We start from the raw sequence: 21,217 nt of genomic DNA on the forward strand, positions 1-21,217 counted from the left end.
GAATTCAGGACGCAAGGGAGAAACGTGCTAAGAGGAAGGGACGCTTGGCAAATCCACACCGTGATCAACTCCCGCCAGAAACCAATGTCCCCACTGTGGAAGGACATGTGGATCCAGAATTGGCCTCCACAGTCACTTACGGACTCACTTCTAAAACCGTGTTTATGGAAGACAATCTTACTTGCTACAAGGGATCGCTAAAGAAGCTTCTCATAAGAAGTTTGTGCCCATAACTTCTGCAGACCCGCAGATCACAATGAGCGCATTTTTTCGCAAAGGCAAATTGCGACCTTCACCCACCCGGGTGACTCTGTCCCATGCTCTGCCTGGAATGTGCAGTCCAGCAGCCGCACCCACAACTTTCAGGGTCCTCAGGACTTCTCCATTTCCCCCTATGCTGGGAGGAAGGCGCACATACAGAAATTCCAGGCAGAAATTCAGAGTCACTCCCGCGTGGCTGCATGGGCTCTGCAGATCTGGGGGACACAAAAGGAGGCCTGTTTTCCTTCCGCCTGCCCAGCTTGGAGCAGAAAAGCAGCCGTTCGGCCCAGCAGCAAGAACTGGAGTAGCCTCCATAGCTGTTTTTGCAAACCGGACGCCCTTCGGATGTTCTGCATTACAGCCCCAGTCGGAAGGGGGGGGGGACCGCCCACTTTCGCTGTCTGAGCCAAAACAGGAAGGTGCTGCCTTCTGGGTGGTGGCCCCCGCCCTGTGGAACACCCTCTGATCAGATGTCAAGGAAATAAACAACCATTTGACTTTTAGAAGACATCTGAAGGCAGCCCTGTTTAGGGAAGTTTTTAATGTTTGATGTTTTATTGTGTTTTTAATGTTCTGTTGGGAGTCGCCCAGAGTGGCTGGGGAGACCCAGCCAGATGGGCAGGGTGTTGTTGTTTAGTTGTTTAGTTGTGTCCGACTCTTTGTGACCCCATGGACCAGAGCATGCCAGGCACTCCTGTCTTCCACTGTCATGGATACCTTAGTTGAGATTCCTGCATTTCAAGGGGCTGGACTAGAGAACCTCTGGGTTCCCTTCCAACGCTACAGTTCTCTGATTCTCTAAAAAAATTTGTCCAGTAGCACCTTAGAGACCAACTAAGTTTGTTCTGGGTATAAGCTTTCGTGTGCAAGCACTCTTCTTCAGATAGCCAGAACAAACTTAGTTGGTCTCTAAGGTGCTACTGGACAATTTTTCAATTTTTCACATTTATTTCAACTGCGTCAGACCAATACGGCTACCTACCTGAATCTAGTTCTATGATTCTGTGCCACTAGACTTCACCTGGCGACTACTCTAGAGGAGTCACCGAGGCTGCAGCTCCTGGCCAGAATTTTTTCTTTTTTTTCCTTTTCTTTTTTTATACATTTTTATTGGGTTTTTTTAACATATCATTTCCAACAATCATATAACATAACTTCTTATCTTATACAATATTTTAGACTTCCGTCAACAACTCTGATGATTTTCCGTTCTTTATCACTTATTCTGCATTTCTTAATTTCTCTATTACTCTTAATTATCATTAATAATTCTCATAGTCTTTCTTGCAATATTTCAAATAATCATTCTTACAACACATCTTGCAATCCTACTAGCGTAATCTGTTCATTACAATTACTTTTCAAATAGTTCGTATATTTACTCCAGTCTTCTAAGAATCTCTGGCCCCGCAGGTTTCGAATCCTTCCTGTTAATTTATCCAGTTCTGCATAGTCCATCCATTTCATCGGCCATTCTTCTTTTGTCGGTAATTCTTCTTGCTTCCATTTTTGTGCCAATAATATTCTTACTGCCTTCACTGGCCGGGGATTTTTCTAATTGGATTTTGCAGGGGGAGCATCACTTCAGCAAATGACCCGCCCCAGCTAAGCTGGGGTTGTTCTGGCCCTTCTCTGACCTCTGCGGCCCTTGACGTCTTCAAGTCATCTTTAATTATCTGCCCAAGCTGCTCTGCTAAGCAGCTGGGAAATAACCGGTGGCCTTCAGTCACGGCCCAGATGGGCATTGCGTTACTAATGACTCTCCAGCACAGAGATGATTTGAACTTATTGAATTTACAACCCAACTCTTCCTTCCTAGGAGCTCAAAGGTGGTGGACGTGGTTCAATCCCTCCTCATCTAATGCTCACAAGAACGCTGTGAGCCAGGTTAGGGCTGACAAGGCAAGGGCTGGCCCAAGATCACCCAGGGAGCTCCATGGGTTTCACAGAATGGCAGAGTTGGAAGGGACCCCGGGGTCATCTAGTCCAACCCGTTGCAATGCAGTAATCTCAACTAGATCATACATGTTAGGTGTCCATCCAACCTCTGCCTAAAAACCTCTTAGGAGAGCCCACAACCTCCTCAGGAGGTCCGTTCTGCTGTTAAACAGCTCTTTCCATCAGAGAGCTCTTCCTAATGTTTAGTCTGAATTGCCTTTCTTGTGACTTGAAGCCACGGGTTCGAGTCCCGCCCTCCAGAGCAGAAGAAAACAAGCTTGTTCACTTTTCCATGTGACAGCAATTTAGATATTTGAAGATGGCTCTCCTATCTCCTCTCAGTCTCCTCTTTTCCAGGCTCAACATACCCAGCTCCTTCAAGTTACCAGACCCAGGATCATCTTGGTTGCACACATTCCAGCTTGTCAATATCCTTCTTAAATTGTATTGCCCAGAACTGGACACAGCATTCCACGTGTGGTCTGCCCGAGGCAGAACAGAGTGGGACTATTACTTCCCTGGATCTGTACACTAGACTTCTTTTGATGCAGCCTAGAATAGCATTAGGGACACGGGTGGTGCTGTGATCTAAACCACTGAGCCTAGGGCTTGCCAATCAGAAGGTCGGTGGTTCGATTCCCCGCGATGGGGTGAGCTCCCGTTGCTCGGTCCCTGCTCCTGCCAACCTAGCAGTTCGAAAGCACATCAAAGTGCAAGTAGATAAATAGGTCCCGCTCCGGCGGGAAGGTAAACGGTGTTTCTGTGCGCTGCTCTAGTTTGCCAGAAGCGGCTTAGGCATGCCGGCCACATGACCCGGAAGCTGTACGCCGGCTCCCTCGGCCAATAAAGCAAGATGAGCGCCACAACCCCAGAGTTGGCCACGACTGGACCTAATGGTCAGGGGTCCCTTTACCTTTACCTAGAATTGCATTAGCCTTTTTTGCTGCTGCATCACACTGTTGATTCATGCTAAGCTTATGGTCCACCAAGAGCCCTAGATCCCTTTCACATGTACCTTGGGTTACAGATGCTTCAGGTTACATACTCTTCAGGTTACAGACTCCGCTAACCCAGAAATAGAACTTTGGGTTAAGAACTTCAGGATGAGAACAGAAATCGCGCAGCAGTGGGAAGCCCCATTATCTAAAGTGGTGCTTCAGATTAAGAACAGTTTCAGGTTAAGAACAAATTAAGTTCTTAACCCGAGGTACTGCTAGTAAGCCAGGTGTCCCCCATCCTATATTTTGTCATCTGCTTCTTCCTGTCTCAATGCAGAACCTTACATCTGTCCCTACTGAAATTCATTTTGTTAGCCTGGGCCCAAGTCTCCAACCTGTTTGAACCCTGGTCTCCACCAGCTCCTAGTCCGACCCTCTGCATAGACCATGGGTAGGCAAACGAAGGCCCGGGGGCCAGATCCACCCCAGTCACCTTCTAAATCCGGCCTGTGTACGGTCCGGGAATCAGTTTGTTTTTACATGAGTAGAATGTGCCCTTTTATTTAAAATGCATCTCTGGGTTATTTGTGGGGCATAGGAATTTGTTCATTTCCCCCCTGAAAATATAGTCCAGCCCCCCACAAGGTCTGAGGGACAGTGGACCGGCCCCCTGCTGAAAAAGTTTGCTGACCCCTGCGTACACCACCCCACCTCTACCACAGCTGGACCCCACAGGCTTCATCTGGTCCTACAGTGATCACAAGGATTACAGGAGATCCACCTAGCTGAGTATTGTCTACAATGACTGCCAACAGCTCTCCAGGGCCTCAGAAGTCTCCCCTGGAAGTGTCAGGACTTGAACCCAGGACCCTCGGCATGCTTTAAGTCTGAACAGCTTGCACACCTGGCTCCCGTACACTGCATGAATCTGAGGGGGAATATTTCCAACCGGTCTGTTGCCAGGGGAGCCTGGGAGAAACGCAGTTGCCCTCCAGTTTGTAAACACAGCAGCTGATGCGAGGAGGTGGAAATCTTTCAAGAGCTACCACATCCCCGGAGGAAGCCGGTTTGTTTCCAAACAGTGCTCCCCGAGGCCTGGAGGCAGCAGCACCGGGATCAAGAGTAAACATCATTAACAAGGGCTGGTGGCAAACATTTAGTTGGCTGGATCTCAGAGACAGGAAGGAAGTGATGCTCCAAAAGCTCAGGGGCAGAGAACTGGGGCATCTCTCCCCTCCCCAATGCCCTGGGTTCCAGCTCCCAGCAGCCCCTGCAAAAAGCCCAGCCAATGGTCAGGAATCATGGGATTTGTAGTCCCAGCTCCAACGCTACAGCCTCACTTCGTCCCAAGGAAGCGCTTTCCAGCCGTTTTCTCAGGTTTCAGCGGCCGGCGATTGTTTGACAGTAGAGCCCGTCTGTTCCCATTTTACAGATCGTGGAACCAGAGTCACGGGATTTTGTGGAGGAAAGAGGGCTGCAGACCCATTTCCCCCTTCTTAGCTCCCATATTTAACAGTATTAATTAATACGTACAGTGGTACCTCGGGTTACAGACTCTTCAGGTTACAGACACTTCAGGTTACAGACTCTGCTAACCCAGAAATAGTACCTCGGGTTAAGAACCTTGCTTCAGGATGAGAACAGAAATCGCGAGGCGGCAGCGGGAGGCCCCATTAGCTATAAAGTGGTGCCTCAGGTTAAAAACAGTTTCAGGTTAAGAACAGACCTCCAAAATTAATTAAGTTCTTAATCTGTATTGGTTGTTGGCTCGTTTCCAGGTCCAATTCCAGGGGCTCGCATTGGTGTTTGAAGTCCTATTTGACCCAGGCTGCAAATATCTGAAAGGCCTCTGCCTCCTGCCATGGTTTTTTTCGCTGAGATTCCTGGATTGCAAGGGGTTGGACTAGATGACCCACGGGGTCCCTTCCTATTCTACAATTCTTTGATTCCTTCCCTACAGATCCTCTCAGGTGCTGGGATCAGCTTCTTGGTAGTTCCTGTGCCCTCAGAAGCTTGGGGGAGGATGTTAGAATTCCTGCTCCATGATTGCAGTCATGGGATTTTTGTCTATCACACGACAGTGTATGTTTTGACTCCACAGAGTGGGAAGTGACGGAGACAGGATGTTTGTGTTACTGTGTTCCATGAAGTGGGACTATTGTCCTTTGTCCTTTTTCTTTTTGCTGTCTGATGCTAGAGAGAGAGGGAGCCATGTTGCAGTGCTCCATGTGTGTTTATATGTAAATAAAGTAGATTAGCCAAAATGCTGAGCTGCTGAGGTCTGTCACGCAAGATGCGCAAACTCTGCAGATCCCTAAGTGTGCTGATGTCTGTTGGCATCAGTTGCTGTGATGTTCGAACAGAAGAAAGCTTTTGAAGCTCCTGAACAATCGACCAGGAGGGAGAGAACATGCCAGTTGGGCATGTGTCTCTGCCAGGGTCCTACTCGAGTGTAGGCTGAACTCCTGACGGTAGCCCAGGGGGACACGGCCTTCTCTGTGGCAGCCCCTAAGCCGTGCAACTCCTCACAGAGATGCATCTGGCACCTTCAGTGTATTTTTTCAGAGGATGGTGATGGTGCTTGAGGTGTGTGCTTTAAGGACTAACCTTATTTTCACGGCCGCAAGTTGTTTTAAATTATTTTTAATGTTGGAACCCACCCGGGACCCTTGGGGCGAAGGGGGGAACAATTCATAACAATAACAACTATATGAAACGTGGAATATTTAACACTAACTCATATTAAACTGAGCAGCTATGGGCAAGTCTTGGCCTCAATTGTCCACCTGTAAAATGGGATTGTTATTGCAGCAACTTACACAGCGTCGTCCTCGCTTTCGGCACACAGCATCGTTTTGGAGCCGTCTCTTTGCACGATGCACATCAGACACTCGCGGGCTCTGCCTTCAGGAGGAGGGATGTCTGGAAAGCCAAAGGAGAGGCAGACAAAAAAAGGGGATGGGAGAAAGCAGTTGGCAAAAAAATGTTTAAAATGCATAACTTTTTCTTTAAAAAACTGAACCTTTTTTTAAAAAGGAATTCTAGGTACCGAAACCCCAAGAGAGCAGAAAAAAACTATTTATATATGCTACCACAGCTGCATGGATGTTATTGGCCCAGAGATGGAAAGAAGATAAATGTTCCTACCCAGAGAAGAATGGCAGACAAATTTGATGGATTTATGCCGAAATGGCTCAAATGACAGGAAGAATCAGAAATCAAGAAGACCAAAATTTAAATAAGGAATGGGAAAAAATTATAATTTATCTTAAAAACCATTGTACAGTGGTGCCTCGCAAGACGAAAAGAATCCGTTCCGCGAGTCTCTTCGTCTAGCGGTTTTTTCGTCTTGCGAAGCAACCCTATTAGCAGATTAGCGGATTAGCGCTATTAGCGGCTTAGTGGCTAAGCAAGCCCATAGGAAAATTCGTCTTGCGAAGTGCCTCGAAAAACGGAAAACCCTTTCGTCTAGCGGGTTTTTCGTCTTGCGAGGCATTCGTCTTGCGGGGCACCACTGTAAACTGTTAGCAGAACTGGAATAACACTTGTTGTTTAATGGTGAATTTTGGACATAATGGAGATGGGAAAGATTTGGATTATTATAAAAGATGCAGGAGGAAATGATTCACAATAGAACCCACAAAGGGGAGTAGGAAAGTCCAGGAGATTCCTTGGAATCTAGTTTCTATGTTATATATTGGATATGTGATTGTAAAACTTTGAGTGTTTTTTTAAAAAAATAAATGCTTTATTGGTTGAAAATTGCATAACAAAACAAAGATGATCAACTGACGTTAAACTAAAAATAAAAGTATACAATCTTTCATTCCTTAACTGATACTTGTTTTGTACACTGTTTTGTGATTCAATTTAACTTGACCTCCAATCCTCCCATTGCGTTCCCTGATTAAATTCCTTAAATTTGCACTTGCCTAAAGTTTCTCTCTGTTGTCTGACTTGCTTTCAGTTTTATCAAATTTTCCTATTTTACACAAAGTAAAACTTTGATTTGAAAAGCAAATAAACAAATTAGGAAAGAAAGTAGGTTCAGACAATGAAGGCGTCAGAAATGAATGTCTGCTCCCCTGCTTTGCATTCAGAAGGTCTGCGGAGTGAGCGTGGATACCTCTCGGGAAAAGTTTTCAAGCGACACAGCAGGAAAAGCAGCTGTGCACCAAGACATAGTAGACTACAGTGGTGCCCCGCAAGACGAATGCCTCGCAAGACGAAAGGGTTTTCCGTTTTTCGAGGTGCTTCGCAAGACGAATTTCCCTGTGGGCTTGCTTCGCAAGACGAAAACGTCTTGCGAGTTTGCTTCCTTTTTCTGAAAGCCGTTAATACCCGGGGAATCCGCGCTCCGCAAGACGAAAAAATCGCAAGACGAAAAAACTCGCGGAACGAATTAATTTCGTCTTGCGTGGCACCACTGTATTGGGTGGAGAGGAGCTCAGTGGAACAGCAGCTGCTTGGCTTGCAGAGGGTTCCAGCTGCAAGCCCCAACTGGTGAACTGGAGGAAGCTGGTAAAGGTAAAGGACCCCTGGACAGTGAAGTCCAGTCAGGGGCGACTATGGGGTTGCAGCGCTCATCTCGCTTCCAGGCCAAGGGAGCCGGTGTTTGTCCACAGATAGCTTTCTGGGTCATGTGGGCAGCAGGACTAAACCGCTTCCGGTGCAACGGGACACCATGATGGAAACCAGAGTGCACGGAAACGCCGTTTACCTTCCTGCCGCAGCAGTACCTATTTATCTACTTGCACTGGTGTGCTTTCGAACTGCTAGGTTGGCAGGAGCTGGGACAGGGCAACGGAAGCTCACCCAGTCGCGGGGATTCAAACCGCCGACCTTCCGATCGGCAAGCCCAAGAGGCTCAGTGATTTAGACCACAGTGCCACCGGCATCCCTTCGGAGGAAGCTGGAGGAACATTCGACTGCCAGCCCTGCTCGGCTCCTGTCCCTGGAATCGGGGGGGGGGATGGGGGGAAGGGAGAGATGCCACCCTGACCTTAGTACTGGGCAGCATCATTTACGGGACCCTTTCCCACTCCCAGGAACCAGGACCCTCTTTGCCCAAAGTCCATGGATTCTATATAAGCTCACCCACCCCTTGGGCAGAGAAGAGGGAAACCAAAAACTAAACGCGGTCTTTATGTAATAAAATAATAGATGAGACGTTTTGCTCTAATCGTGTTCATTAAACTGCGTTCAACGTGTTGATTAAAACTCCTGGTCGGAATATCTTTATTAATTTCCCATTACTTTGCCCGGGATCAGGTTCAAAGGACCTTGTAATTAATCAAGGAGTTATTATCCCTCTTGTTCTGTTTTTTTTTTTTTTTAAAAAAAACCCCTCAGAATTCAGCTTCCCACAAAGCCACACTCAGTGTGCTAGGTAGTCGAAGGTTTACCAAATGGTCTTCCCACAGATGGGCTGAAGCGCAGAGATGGGAGGAAGGAGGCAATCCCTTGCTATTACAGGGGCCGGATCCGTCCAAGGCCCCATCTATGGACCGTTAAGAGGCAGCTGAGATGCCTGTATGCTACCTTTCCTATCGTTTAGCTTTTCATCCATCGCTTTTTACAAAGCAACTTCCAAAGATGTTCGACACAGGATTGCCATAAATACAAAGGGAACACGATTTTTGAAAACCGTACACAATACTAAAAGGGCTCATCCAGAGAGAGAGAGAGAGAGAGATTTTAGTGTGGCAGCATCATTTCCCTGACCTGGTAGGCTTTTCTTATGTTCTGAGGCTGCCTGTCAGTGTAGACAATACTAGATGGATCAACAAGACAGACGAACTAATGTCAGTATACTGGAAGAAGCAAATATCACCAGTGTTGAAGCAACGATTCTTCAACATCAACTTCGTTGGACTGGTCATGTTGTGCGGATGCCTGATGATCGTCTTCCAAAGCAACTACTCTATTCCTGACTTAAAAATGGAAAGCGTAATTGTCAGAGCTGCCTCCAGGTCCCAGCTCACAGAGGACCAACGCTAGGCTGTAGTTATGTACAAAAGTCTTTATTGAGGTTCAGTTTCCATTTTAAAGCCGCAGCGCGCAGCTCTACATCTCGACCTTAGACCGGCGAAGTCCCGTCTGAGTCTCCGCCCCTTCCACACCAGTTTAACACTCTCGTTTTGCTCCACCTCTTCCTAAGTTCCTTTCTCCTCTGGGCCCTCCTGCCCGCTAGGGTCTCATCCTTCCTGGACTCCTCTGACGCTGACCCTGATGATTCTTCCCCCTCCTTCCGGCGGGCTTTAGGACCTGGTTCCCTATCCGGGCTACCTTCTGTGCCGCTCGCCTGTACATTTGAACTTGGCGCGCGCGCCCAGCCTGCAACTTTCCTCTTGACCGTTCCCTCGCTCTCCGATGGAGGCGTGGCCAACCCTGACTCATCTTCTCTCGCTGGTGGTGAATATGTGGGCTCTGACACCTGGGACTCCTCCCCCCCACTACGCTCTGGTGGGGAAGCTGGTCCTGATTTCCAACTGCTGCTCTGGGAGTCCCCGCTGGCCCCTTGCTTCTGGGGTGTCCCCCTTGGGTCCCCCCTTGCCCTGCCCATTGGCGCCCCCTTCTGTGAATCTTCCGATTCGCTGGAGAGGCTCACGGAATCTATCGGGCTGCTGTCATATTCTCCTACGCTGCCCTCGGATTGCTCCCCCTCGCTCTCCATCTCCTCTCCTCCCTGCGCTCCCGCTGAGTCCCTGACAGTAATGCTGGTGGTCAACAAAAGAGGTTCAAAGACTCTCTCAAGGCAAATCTAAAAAATGTAGTATAACCACTGACAAATGGGAAACACTGGCCTGCGAGTGCTCCAGTTGGAGAACTTTTTTTCCTTTTAAAGGAAAGCAGGAATTTTTACTTGGCATTGTAGGGGAGGACATTAAGAGACAGGATAGCAAATTGTTTTTATACGCAACAACGGCAGCAAGAATATTATTGGCACAGAAATGGAAGCAAGAAGAGCTACCGACAAAAGAAGAGTGGCAAATGAAATTAATGGACTATGCAGAATTAGATAAAATAACAGGAAGGATCTTAAACGTAAGGGACCAGAGATTCTTAGAAGACTGGAGTAAATATACGAACTATTTGAAAAGTAATTGTAATGAGCAGATCACGCTAGTAGGACTGCAAGAAGTTTTGTAAGGAGGATCGTATGAAATATTGCAAGACTATGAGGAAAATTATTAGTTAATGATAATTAAGACTAATAGATAAATTAAGAAATGCAGAATAAGCATAGCTGTCAACTTACAGATTTGAAAATAAGGGACCAGCATCCTTGAAAATAAGGGACCAGCAGCCAAAATAAGGGACCTGCAGCCTCACCTGTTCCAGGCACTCCAGTTTTCCTGTCCTCCTGCAGTCTGGTCAAACTCATGCTGGATAGCTTCGAGAACACTGTCCAACCAACTTTGTAACCAGAGGTTCAACTGAATAGAATCTGAATCACATGCACCACAAGGCCTATGCAGCCTCAACTTAAGATGGCTCCCCGGCCTGGCTTTGCACTGCAAAGTTTGCAGCAGCACGTGCAACAAAATGGCATCCAGCATTCAAAAAACCCCTCAGCTTGCATTAACTAGCCACACACAAGGCATGCAAGCTCCACCCCCCAGTCGTTCTTAGACTTCTTATTGGGTGAGCAACGCAGCCAAGCAACACAGTTGGAGCCTTCCTCCTCCCTGGCCAGCCGGCAGGGAGGGAGGGAGAGGAGCTGCTTCCTTTGAAACCCGGGAAATTTAAGGGACGTCATCAATAAGGGACAGCAGCGGGACACGGCGCTGGGATAAGGGAGTTTCCCGCCAAATAAGGGACGGTTGACAGCTATGAGAATAAGTGATAAAGAACGGGAAATTATCAGAGGTGTTGATGGAAGTCTAAAATATTGTATAAGATAAGAAGTTATGTTAAAAAAACTAATATTTTTTTTTTTAAAAAAAGGAAATGATATGTTAAAAAAAAATAATAAAAATATATATAAATAAAGGAAAGCAGGAATTCTCAAAGCCTCAACGGAGGGTGGTGCAAGGAAGCTCCCGCAGCTCATTTTGACCAATGACTCGCAGGAGAGGCCCAGAATTAGCCCAAGGCTTCCCGCTGCTGGAGGACCAAAAACATGCCGATTTGGAAGGGAAAGTCTGTGGCAAAGCAAGGAATCAGCCGCACGCAGCCAAGCGAGCCGAATGCCTCTGCATGTCAGGTTCGCTGCTGCAACCGACGGAGTAATTGGGACCTTGGGGAGAAGCTGCCGACTCGGTGGCTCCTGCTGAAACCACAACAAAACGAACGGCAGCGCAAGATCTGGCAAGGAGCCCAGAGACACTCGGGAGATGGGGCAGCGTTCAGAAGAGACCAGATGAGAGAAAGAGGAAGGACAGTCGTCCCCCCCCCCCCAAACTCCATGCAAGTTCCACTCTTGGCATGCAAAAGAAGGGATTCAAAAATAAATAAATAAAAAGCATTGATTTGTTATAAAAAGAAAAGTGCATACATAGCAGAAAGAAAGGAAACAGGGAATCAGAATTTAAAACCATGGTCTGGAAGGACAAAAGGACAAAGAAGCAGCACACCTCCAAAAGGGATCGAAAACTATTAACTCGCAACAAAGATTCCCATTTCAAATAATAAAGATTTGCAAAAATGACAGAATTCTCCATCCGTCAGTTCCATCGTTCCTGAAACTAAAGGTTCTATGTAGTCCTTAAAGAGCCAGCCATTTGCAAAAGCTGATAGCCCTGAAGGAAACACATGCCTCAATATTTGTATAAGAAATAAAACCATGCCATTTTTATTTTTTTAAAAAAAGGGGTCGTTTGAGCTCTGCCCTTTAGAGACATTTAGCATACGAAATCTCTTTTCAAGAAGGGCAATTTGCCAAACCCTTGGATACCAGCGATCTAAATTATTAAGGTTAAAGAACTTCCAAGATTTGGCAACGAATGTCTCTGGATTTCTCTGCCTGACTGTGAAACCTTTCGGGGGGGGGGTGTAATTGACAAAGCTTTAATTACACCCAGGAGAATTAGCCCCCATATCTATTTCCAGTTATTGGGGCCCTGCCCTTAAACCTGGGATGAGAGTATCCTTGCCACAAGGCAAGACTGCCGTTTTTAAAATCACCGCTACCAGCTTGGGACGGAGGTTACTGCACCAGGGCCGAGGGTATGGCTGGGCCTTAGCTGCCCCAAATTCTCTGCTTGACGTCAGTAGGAAATCCAGCCTCAAGTCAAAACTCAGACAGCAAACTTGTCTGTCCCTGACCTGAGCTGGGCTTGGAAGCAAATCTTCTTTGCGCTTGTAGGTCATGGTGGAGTGAAGGGAGGGGGAAATTCTGCCTCTGAAATCTCTGCCAGGCTTTTGCTATTCCACTGTCCCTGATGTAAGCAAAGATAAGGGGGCAGGAATTGGATGGGGGTGCTCAAAGGGGAGAAGGGAAAGGAAATGGGGTAGCTTTGGTAACTTTATTGCCGGGACGCGGGTGGCGCTGTGGGTTAAACCACACAGCCTAGGACTTGCCGATCAGAAGGTCGGTGGCTCAAATCCCCGCGACGGGGTGAGCTCCTGTTGCTCAGTCCCTGCTCCTGCCATCCTAGCAGTTCGAAAGCACACCAGTGGAAGTAGATAAATAGGTACCACTCAGGTGGGAAGGTAAACAGCGTTTCCGTGTGCTGCTCTGGTTCGCCAGAAGCGGCTTAGTCATGCTGGCCACATGACCCGGAAGCTGTACGCCAGCTCCCTCGGCCAATAAAGCGAGATGAGCGCCGCAACCCCAGAGTTGGCCACGACTGGACCTAATGGTCAGGGGTCCCCTTTACCTTTACTTTATTGTCACTTGTACAACTTGTATACAGTGAGATTACACGAGCACCCCCCACTCAGCTCTCTTAGTCTTAATTCCCCTCGTTTACTGACGCACACCCACCAAACCCGAAAGTCAGTTGCCCTGTTGTTATCTTTTCATTCAGCAGCCTAAAAGCCCACTGGATAGAAGCCGTTCTTTACCCTGTTGGTGTGAATAATCATGCTTCTTTATCTTCTGCCCAAGGGCAGGAGATCAAGAAAGTGCCGGCCAGGGTGTGAATCATCCCTGAGAATTTTCCTCACTCTCCTGAGGCAACATTCTTCCGCAATGTCATCCAGCGGATTCACGGGACAGCCCATAGTATCTTGTGCTGTATTCACCACCCTCTGTAGGCACTTCCTATCAGTTGGTGTCAAACCAGCGTCCCACACCGTGATGCAGTAGGAAAGGACACTTTCTATTGTGGACCTGTAGAAGGAGATCATCAAATGTTGATTGACATCGTTCTTCCGCAATACAGTGGTACCTCTGGATGCAAACGGGATCCGTTCCGGAGCCCCGTTTGCATCCAGTAGTGAACACAACCCACGTCTGCATGTCTGCGCATGTTCAGGTCATGATTCACTGCTTCTGCGTATGCGCGTGACATCATTTTTACTGTCTGCGCATGCGTGAGCAGCGAAACCCAGAAGTAATGAGCTCCATTACTTCCTGGTCGCCACAGCGCACAACCTGAAAATACTTATCCCAAAGCTACTGTACTCTGAGGAGATGGAGTCTCTGTTAGGCTTTCTTAACCACTTGGGTTGTATTTATTTTCCAAGTAAGGTCTTCACTAAGATAAACTCCTAGGAATTTAAAGGAAGAGACTCTCTCCACACATCCCTCCCTGATGTACAGCAGGGCTAGCTGTTCTCTCTTCCTCCGAAAGAGAGCAGTGGACTAAGACTTGGAAGAGGAGGGTTCGAATCCCCACTCAAGCAACAAAGCTCACTGGGTGACCCTGGGCCAGTCACGGCCTCGTTCAGCCTGACCTACCTCAAAGGGTTGTTGTGAGAATAAAACGGAAGGGAGAAAAACTATGTCCCCGACTCTGAGATCCTGGGAGGAAAGGTGGGATATAAATGTCAGAAATGAGGTACTGAATCGATTTTATTCCGCTTCCCATGAAATACCTTGAAGCGACTTCATGGGAAAAGCATCAAGAACAATAAACCAATTCAAAGCCATTCCAATTTCATGTATGGAAAATGATTCTGAACCAAACAGATTTGAGAATGGTGTTGGGACAAAAAGACTCTCAAATTTTGGGAAGAGGAATTTTTTTTTCGTCCTGTCCAGACAAACAATGAAATACAGCTAATTTAAATGTAATAGTTGAGTTGAAACTGCAAAGAGATAGAGGGAAGTCAACAAATTTATAAGGGACTCAAACCAGTATGAAGGTAATTTCTTTTTAGGATCTTGTGTATAGAATATTTAAATTATGGTTTGTACTCTTTAAATAATGTTGTTTTTGATAAATGTTTTTCTGTTTTGTTTTTATTTTTGTTGTTGAGTTTTTATTTTTCTTTCTTTTCTTTTTTATTAATATTTTTTGTATTATTTTCCTTTTCATTGTTGTCCTATTTACCTTAGATCTAAATACATTTCTACTCTGTATTTTCTACTATTTTTTTCCTTATCTCAGAATATGTAATTTAGGATCAATTTATTCTTTTTATCCTTTCTTTGTAAATTTCAAAAACGTAATAAAGTTTTGTTTTTAAAGTCACATTTTGGGAAGAGGAATTTGACTTTTGCAAGCGTTCAGGCTGGAAGAGCGGCGAGTTCCCTTTCAGCCTCAGCTGTAGCCAGGGAAGAAAAACGAGATGAACAGGTCACTTAAAGTTTATTGAACATTATGCATCAATATCCCGGAATCCCCTGCAGGGAGTGAGCTGGAACCTGGCAGGGAGCTTGGGCAACTGCAGAGTGTTGCAATTTTTAATTTTAATTTTTTGCTGCTGGAAGACTCAGCAAGGAGAGACATGGTGCTGCATGAACCAGCCCTCTGTTTGGGCTGTTTCTTTCCATCCATTGTCTGCGAAAGAATGCTCTGTGTGACTCAGAACTGTGGTACCAAGCAGTGCAAGAGCAAAAACATGCAAACAGAGGGAGGAGAGACAAAAAGAGGGCAGAGGGAGGAATGTTGCTTCTGCCCCGGGGAGGAAAGCTGGTACAACGGGATCAGTTAAGCTGAATTGATTAAACTAACATTTTCAAATGGGGTTTTGAATAAATGTGCAATTAATTCATTGGGCTCCATGATCACTGCAGATGGTGACAGCAGTCACGAAATTAAAAGATGCCTGCGTCTTGGGGGAAAAGCAATGACAAACATCTTAAAAAGCAGAGACATCACCTTGCCAACAAAGGTCCGTATAGTAAAAGTTCTGGTTTTCCCAGTAGTGATGTATGGAAGTGAGAGCTGAACCATAAAGAAGGCTGATCGCCGAAGAATGGATGCTTTTGAATTCTGGTGCTGGAGGAGACTCTTGAGAGTCCCATGGACTGCAAGAAGATCAAACCTCTCCATTCTGAAGGAAATCAGCCCTGAGTGCTCACTGGAAGGACAGATCCTGAAGCTGAGGCTCCAAGACTTTGGCCACCTCATGAGAAGAGAAGACTCCCTGGAAAAGACCCTGATGCTGGGAAAGATGGAGGGCAGAAGGAGAAGGGGACGACAGAGGACAAGATGGTGGGACAGTGTTCTCGAAGCTACCAGCATGAGTTTGACCAAACTGTGGGAGGCAGTGGAAGACAGAAGTGCCTGGCGTGCTCTGGTCCAGGGGGTCACAAAGAGTCGGACACAACTAAACAACAACAACAATTCATTAAATCACAGAACTGTACATTTGGAAGGGACCTGGGACAGAAATCTCAGCTACAGCATCCATGACAGATGGTCACCCAAACTCTGCTTAAAAACCTCCAAAGAAGGAGAGTCCACAGATTCCCGAGGTGATGAGGGACATCGCTTCCTTGGCTATGAAGGGCAACAAGGAATATCATGCAAGAACTGGAATTTCGTTTATCCATTTGAAACAAGAGAACGCAGAACTTCCACCTGCATTGGTACCGCTTTGAATTTCATCATAGTATCGTCTTCCTTAGAGGGTCTAGCAGGCCGCTGTTCTGAATGATGCTTTTTAAACAGGGTAGCAGGCCCTGGGGATGAGTTTGTGGAACCAAGAGGGCAGAGGCTCCCAAACATTTGGGAACCACTGCTGTCGACAATCCTATGTTTCCCGCACATTTCCATCTCTCCAAGGCTTCCTCCAAACACCACCTGACACGAGGCAGCAAGGACAAGTCGAAAAATAAACGTCGGAAGGATGTCGGAAGGACACAGACCTTGGCGGCCGCCGAGACCATATAACACTGGTTTTGAAAGACCTACACTGGCTCCCAGTTCATTGCAGAGCACAATTCAAAGTATTGGCGCTGACCTTTAAAGCCCTAAACAGCCTCGGCCCAGTATACCCGAAGGAGTGTCTCCACCTCCATCGTTCAGCCCGGACACTGAGATCCAGCGCCGAGGGCCTTCTTGTGGTTCCCTCATTGTGAGAAGTGAGGTTACAGGAAACCAGGCAGAGGGCCTTCTCGGTGGTGGCGCCTGCCCTGTGGAATGCCCTCCCTTCAGATGTCAAGGAAATAAGCAGCTATCCTATCTTTAAAAGTCATCTGAAGGGAAGTTTTTAATATTTAATTGCTGTATTGTTTTTAACACTCGATTGGGAGCCTCCCAGAGTGGCTGGGGAAAGTCAGCCATATGGGTGGGGTATAAATAATAAATTATTATTACTATTATTATTATTATTATTATTAACAAGAGGAGGGGTTTCAGGGGGGAAACAGCCGGCAGCCGAAAGGTGAAGCATCCCTCCCCGCCACCGTCTCTCTGCTGCAACCCAGCACTGTTCCCCGAGGATATTTTGCCGCGGAGAATGTGCCTCTGGGCCTGTTTTATATAACCAGAGCTGTTTTGTAAATATCAGGTGGGTCCCCAGAGGCAAAGGGAAGGCAGGCAATTCAATGGAAGGGTTTGTAATGTGGTCGCTTGGAACGGATGATGAAAAATATTAAGTATATTGGCAAACCGGCTTACTATAAACATATGCAATGAGATCTAATATACCTCTTTGATAGTCTGAAGGCCTCTCATCAGATGTCAAGGAGATTAAATAACTCTACAACTTTTAGAAGACATCTGAAGGAAGCTCAGTATAGGGAAGTTTTTAATGTCTGGTGTTTTATTATGCTTCTATATCTGTCAGAAGCTGCCCAGAGTGGCTGGGGAAAACAAGAATAAAATAATAAAAATAATAAAATAATAAAATAATAAATCATCATCATGGCTTGGTGCAAGTGGGAAGCAATTCAGTTCAGCCCTATTTTTCAGCCCCTTTTCACAGTCATAGACCCAGTGTGGTGTAGTGGTTAGAGCGCTGGACTAGGACCAGAGGGAGATCAGGGTTCAAATTCTCACTTAGCCACAAAGCTCACCGGCAGCCTTATACCTGTCGCTGCCTCTCAGCCCAAACTCCCTCACAGTGGGGATTAAATGAGGATGGGCGAAAGATATACACACAGCCTTAAGTTCCTTGGTGGGGGCTGGAAAAAGTGAGTAATAATAATAATAATAATAATAATAATAATTTATTATTTATACCCTGCCCATCTGGTTGGGCCTCCTCAGCCACTCTGGGCGACTTCCAACAGAATATTAAAATACAATAGTCTATTAAACATAAAAAGCTTCCCTAAACAGGGCTGCCTTCAGATGTCTTCTAAAAGTTTGGTAGTTGTTGTTCTCTTTGACATCTGGTGGGAGGGCGTTCCACAGGGCGGGTGCCACTACCGAGAAGGCCCTCTGCTTGGTTCCTTGTAACTTGGCTTCTCGCAGCGAGGGAACCACCAGAAGGCCCTCGGAGCTGGACCTTAGTGTCTGGGAAGAACGATGGAGGTGGAGACGCTCCTTCAGGTATACTGGACCGAGGCCACTTAGGGCTTTCAAGGTCAACACCAGCACTTTGAATTGTGCTAGGAAACGTACTGGGAGCCAATGTAGGTCTTTCAAGATATAAGCACAATGAACAAACAGATGCAGTCTTAAGAACTAGCAACTTGTTTAAGGAAAAAATAAACGGCGGCTCCCCAGGCGGTTTCGATCCCGGCGTCAGGAAAACCCCAGCACTCCCTGTCCCTGCGGGATCACGCGCGTCGGCGCGGTCCACAAGCAACGAGCGAACACTCACCGCGGCACTCGCGGCCCGTCCGGACGTCCCTGCAGTTGAACTTGATGTTGATCCGGCCGTCCATATCGCGTCCGGTGTCGTCGTGGTAGTAGACGAGGGTCCCGTCGACCCACAAGACGAACCAGTTCCTTTTCCAGCGTCTCAAGATGGAACCTGTGGAGGGAGGAAAGAGAGAGAGAGGTTCTGAATTGCCCCCAAAAGATGTAAAAGTATTTTTGTATGCCACAACTGCAGCACGGATTTTACTAGCCAAAAAATGGAAAACGCAAGAATTACCAACGGTAGAAGAATGGCAGATGAAGATGGTGGAGTTTATGGAGCTGGCTGATCTCACCGGGAGAATCCGCGACCAGAAAGAAGAGGAACGCCAAGAAGATTGGAAGAAATTTAAAGGCTATTTGAATAAATATGGTAATATTAAAGATATGTAACCGCTTGAAAGAACTAATTAGGCCTAGGATTAAATTAGGATTAAATAAATAAATAAGAAAATGCGCGATAAGAAAAGTTAGGAAATCTGATTATGACCGTAATACGGTTTTATGAAATAATGATATTGGAAACTGCTACGTTTAATTACTAAGAAATTCAGATGGAAGAGATTAGAGGAAGTCAAGTAATATGTTTATTAAGATGGATTTCAATTAACTAATTAAGTTTTAGTTTATGTGGTGATATATGGGAAATTTGAAGTATTTTATGTTTCATATTTTTTCTTTTTCTTTTTCTATTTCTTTTATTATTGTTTATTCTCTCTTTTGTTATGAAAAATAATAAATATTATTGTGAAGGAAAAAAAGAGAAAGAGAGAGAGAGAGAGGGAAGGGTGGAGAAAGGTGACTAGGGAGACCAAAAAAAGTGGAGATGATATAGCAGTATGCAAATATAATGCCTCTTTTTTTTGCCAGCCCTTCTTGGAGCGACGAGGTCACTGCGCCTCTCTATTTACATATCCCTCGTGCAGCTCCAGAGCCAGAAAAAGCCAGAAAAAGCTGTCTGCAAGCCAAAACCAGGGGCACGATCCACAGAGAACGGCTGCCTTGCTTCCTGCGGGGCTCGAGGCTGCGGATGGGTGATGCCCTCCACAGTTTGCTGACTGTTTCCCAGCCATATTCCTCTCATATTCTGCCCCATCGGCTGGATTTCTGTTCTGCTTTTTTATATATATAAAGAAAGAGGCTCCGGGATCAAATGTCTACTAAAAGCATATGACACGAGAAAAGAAGCTGGTTTCGCTGAGGGGCAGGGAGCAATGTGAAAGTTTGCTTGCTTTTTTGAAAAAAGAGAAATACAGTTCATATTTTGCTTTTGTGGGCAGCTGCAAGTAGGACGGCTAAAGCACCGAAGGGATTTGGGAGCAGAGGAAGCCTTGAAGTGGTGAAATTCCCAGAGCGGTTTAACAATCCATCTGTCTTCCAAAATATAACTCTGGGAATTGTAGCTCTGTGAGGGGAACAGGAACCTCCTAACAATTCTCTTTAGAAGACATCTGAAGGTAGACCTGTTTAGGGAAGTTTTTAATGTTTGATGTTTTATTGTATTTTTAATATTTTGTTAATATTTTTTGGGGAGCCGCCCAGAGTGGCTGGGAAAACCCAGCCAGATGGGTGGGGTATAAATAAATAATAATAATAATAATTATTATTATTATTATTATTATTATTATTATTATTATATCTGCACCATTAACTAACTACAGCTCCCAGAATTCTCTGGGAGACGCCACGACACAGCGCTTTAAATATGCAGTATGAATGTGAAAAGTGTACAATTCTTCTGGACAACATGCGTGTGATTTTGAGTTGCTCCGTGTCCCTTTTCGAACGATTAATTTTATGAAAAAAAGAACCCCCCATTTTAGAGCAGCACACCATATAATCTATTAATAATCTCCTACAAGACAAGGCAACTGCCTTATTCACCTATCCAGGGTTTCTACTCTGGATAACACCCCAACATAATACCTGAATACGGTCGTACCTTGGAAGTCAAACGGAATCCATTCCGGAAGCCCATTGAACTTCCAAAAGGTTCGGAAACCAAAGCGTGGCTTCTGATTGGCTGCATGAAACTCCTGCAGCCAATCGGAAGCTGAATAAGCCCAAAAATACTTTGCAAACCAGAACAGTCACTTCCGGGTTTGCAGCGTCCGGGAGCCAAAACATTTGAGAACTAAGCTGTTCAAAAACAAAGATACGACTGTATTCAGTGCATCAGCAAGCCTTACAACTGACAAATTATTTCAAGCTTTTCTCCTCCAGGCATGAATCTAGTCCTCATGGTGTTTTGAGAAAGAAAGAAAAAGTTGCTCTCGTGAGCAGATGCGAAGGAAGGGGCTAAACTCTCCTTTCTAGGAGGTTTTTGTGAACGATCTGAGATAAGATCTTAATTGGCACTAGCCAGCTAATTGCTTTATGGCCGCAATTAGCCCCAGTATAATGCGGTCCGGCACGCTTCCCAGCCAAGCTGCGCAGACCTTCTTCTCTCCGGTTTCAACTTGCAGAGTAAAAACACAGCGGATCAGAACTGTTGCAGTCTGCTTCAGATTCAGACAAACACACCAAGCACCTGTATGTCCAAATTCATCAGTTCTTTATTGCAGCAAATATTTACAGCTCAGCATTTCTCAGATTCTCCTGGACTGCTAGCATTCATGGCGTCCGTCTCTCTCAGAGACAAAAAGAGAACAACAAGTAGAGCTCCTCCCTCCTTCCAAACGTCAGAATAGGAGGCACACTCAGAACAAAATTAACCCAGTAAGTTCTGAATCCCAACACCCCCTCTTGCCTCCATTCCTGAGAAGACTTGTGGATGTACCTTTGCAGACCTCTGTGAGATCAATCCCTTCCCCAATGCCTTGCGCCCTCTCCTGGCGTTCCTGTCAGGCATCTGTGGAACATCCTCACAACTCTCAGATTCGCACTGTGCGAAACTTACCCACGCACCTGTGGCCTCATACCTTTCAGGTG

General features: G+C 46.1%; 1 protein-coding gene across 1 annotated transcript in view; it reads right to left on the reverse strand.

The window, feature by feature from the left end:
• The window catches only part of PLEKHB1 (pleckstrin homology domain containing B1), a 43,872-nt gene that overhangs the window by 14,433 nt on the left and 8,222 nt on the right, over window positions 1-21,217 (reverse strand). Inside the window, exons 2-3 of the mRNA XM_079974221.1 lie at window positions 18,249-18,401; window positions 5,957-6,059 (exon numbers count right to left, since the gene is read on the reverse strand). Coding sequence (XP_079830347.1) covers window positions 5,957-6,059; window positions 18,249-18,401 — 256 coding nt within the window. The remainder of the gene's footprint in view (window positions 1-5,956; window positions 6,060-18,248; window positions 18,402-21,217) is intronic.

Source organism: Podarcis cretensis (genome assembly GCF_951804945.1).
Source record: "Podarcis cretensis genome assembly, chromosome: 4".
In the NCBI taxonomy this organism is placed as follows: Eukaryota; Metazoa; Chordata; class Lepidosauria; order Squamata; family Lacertidae; genus Podarcis; species Podarcis cretensis.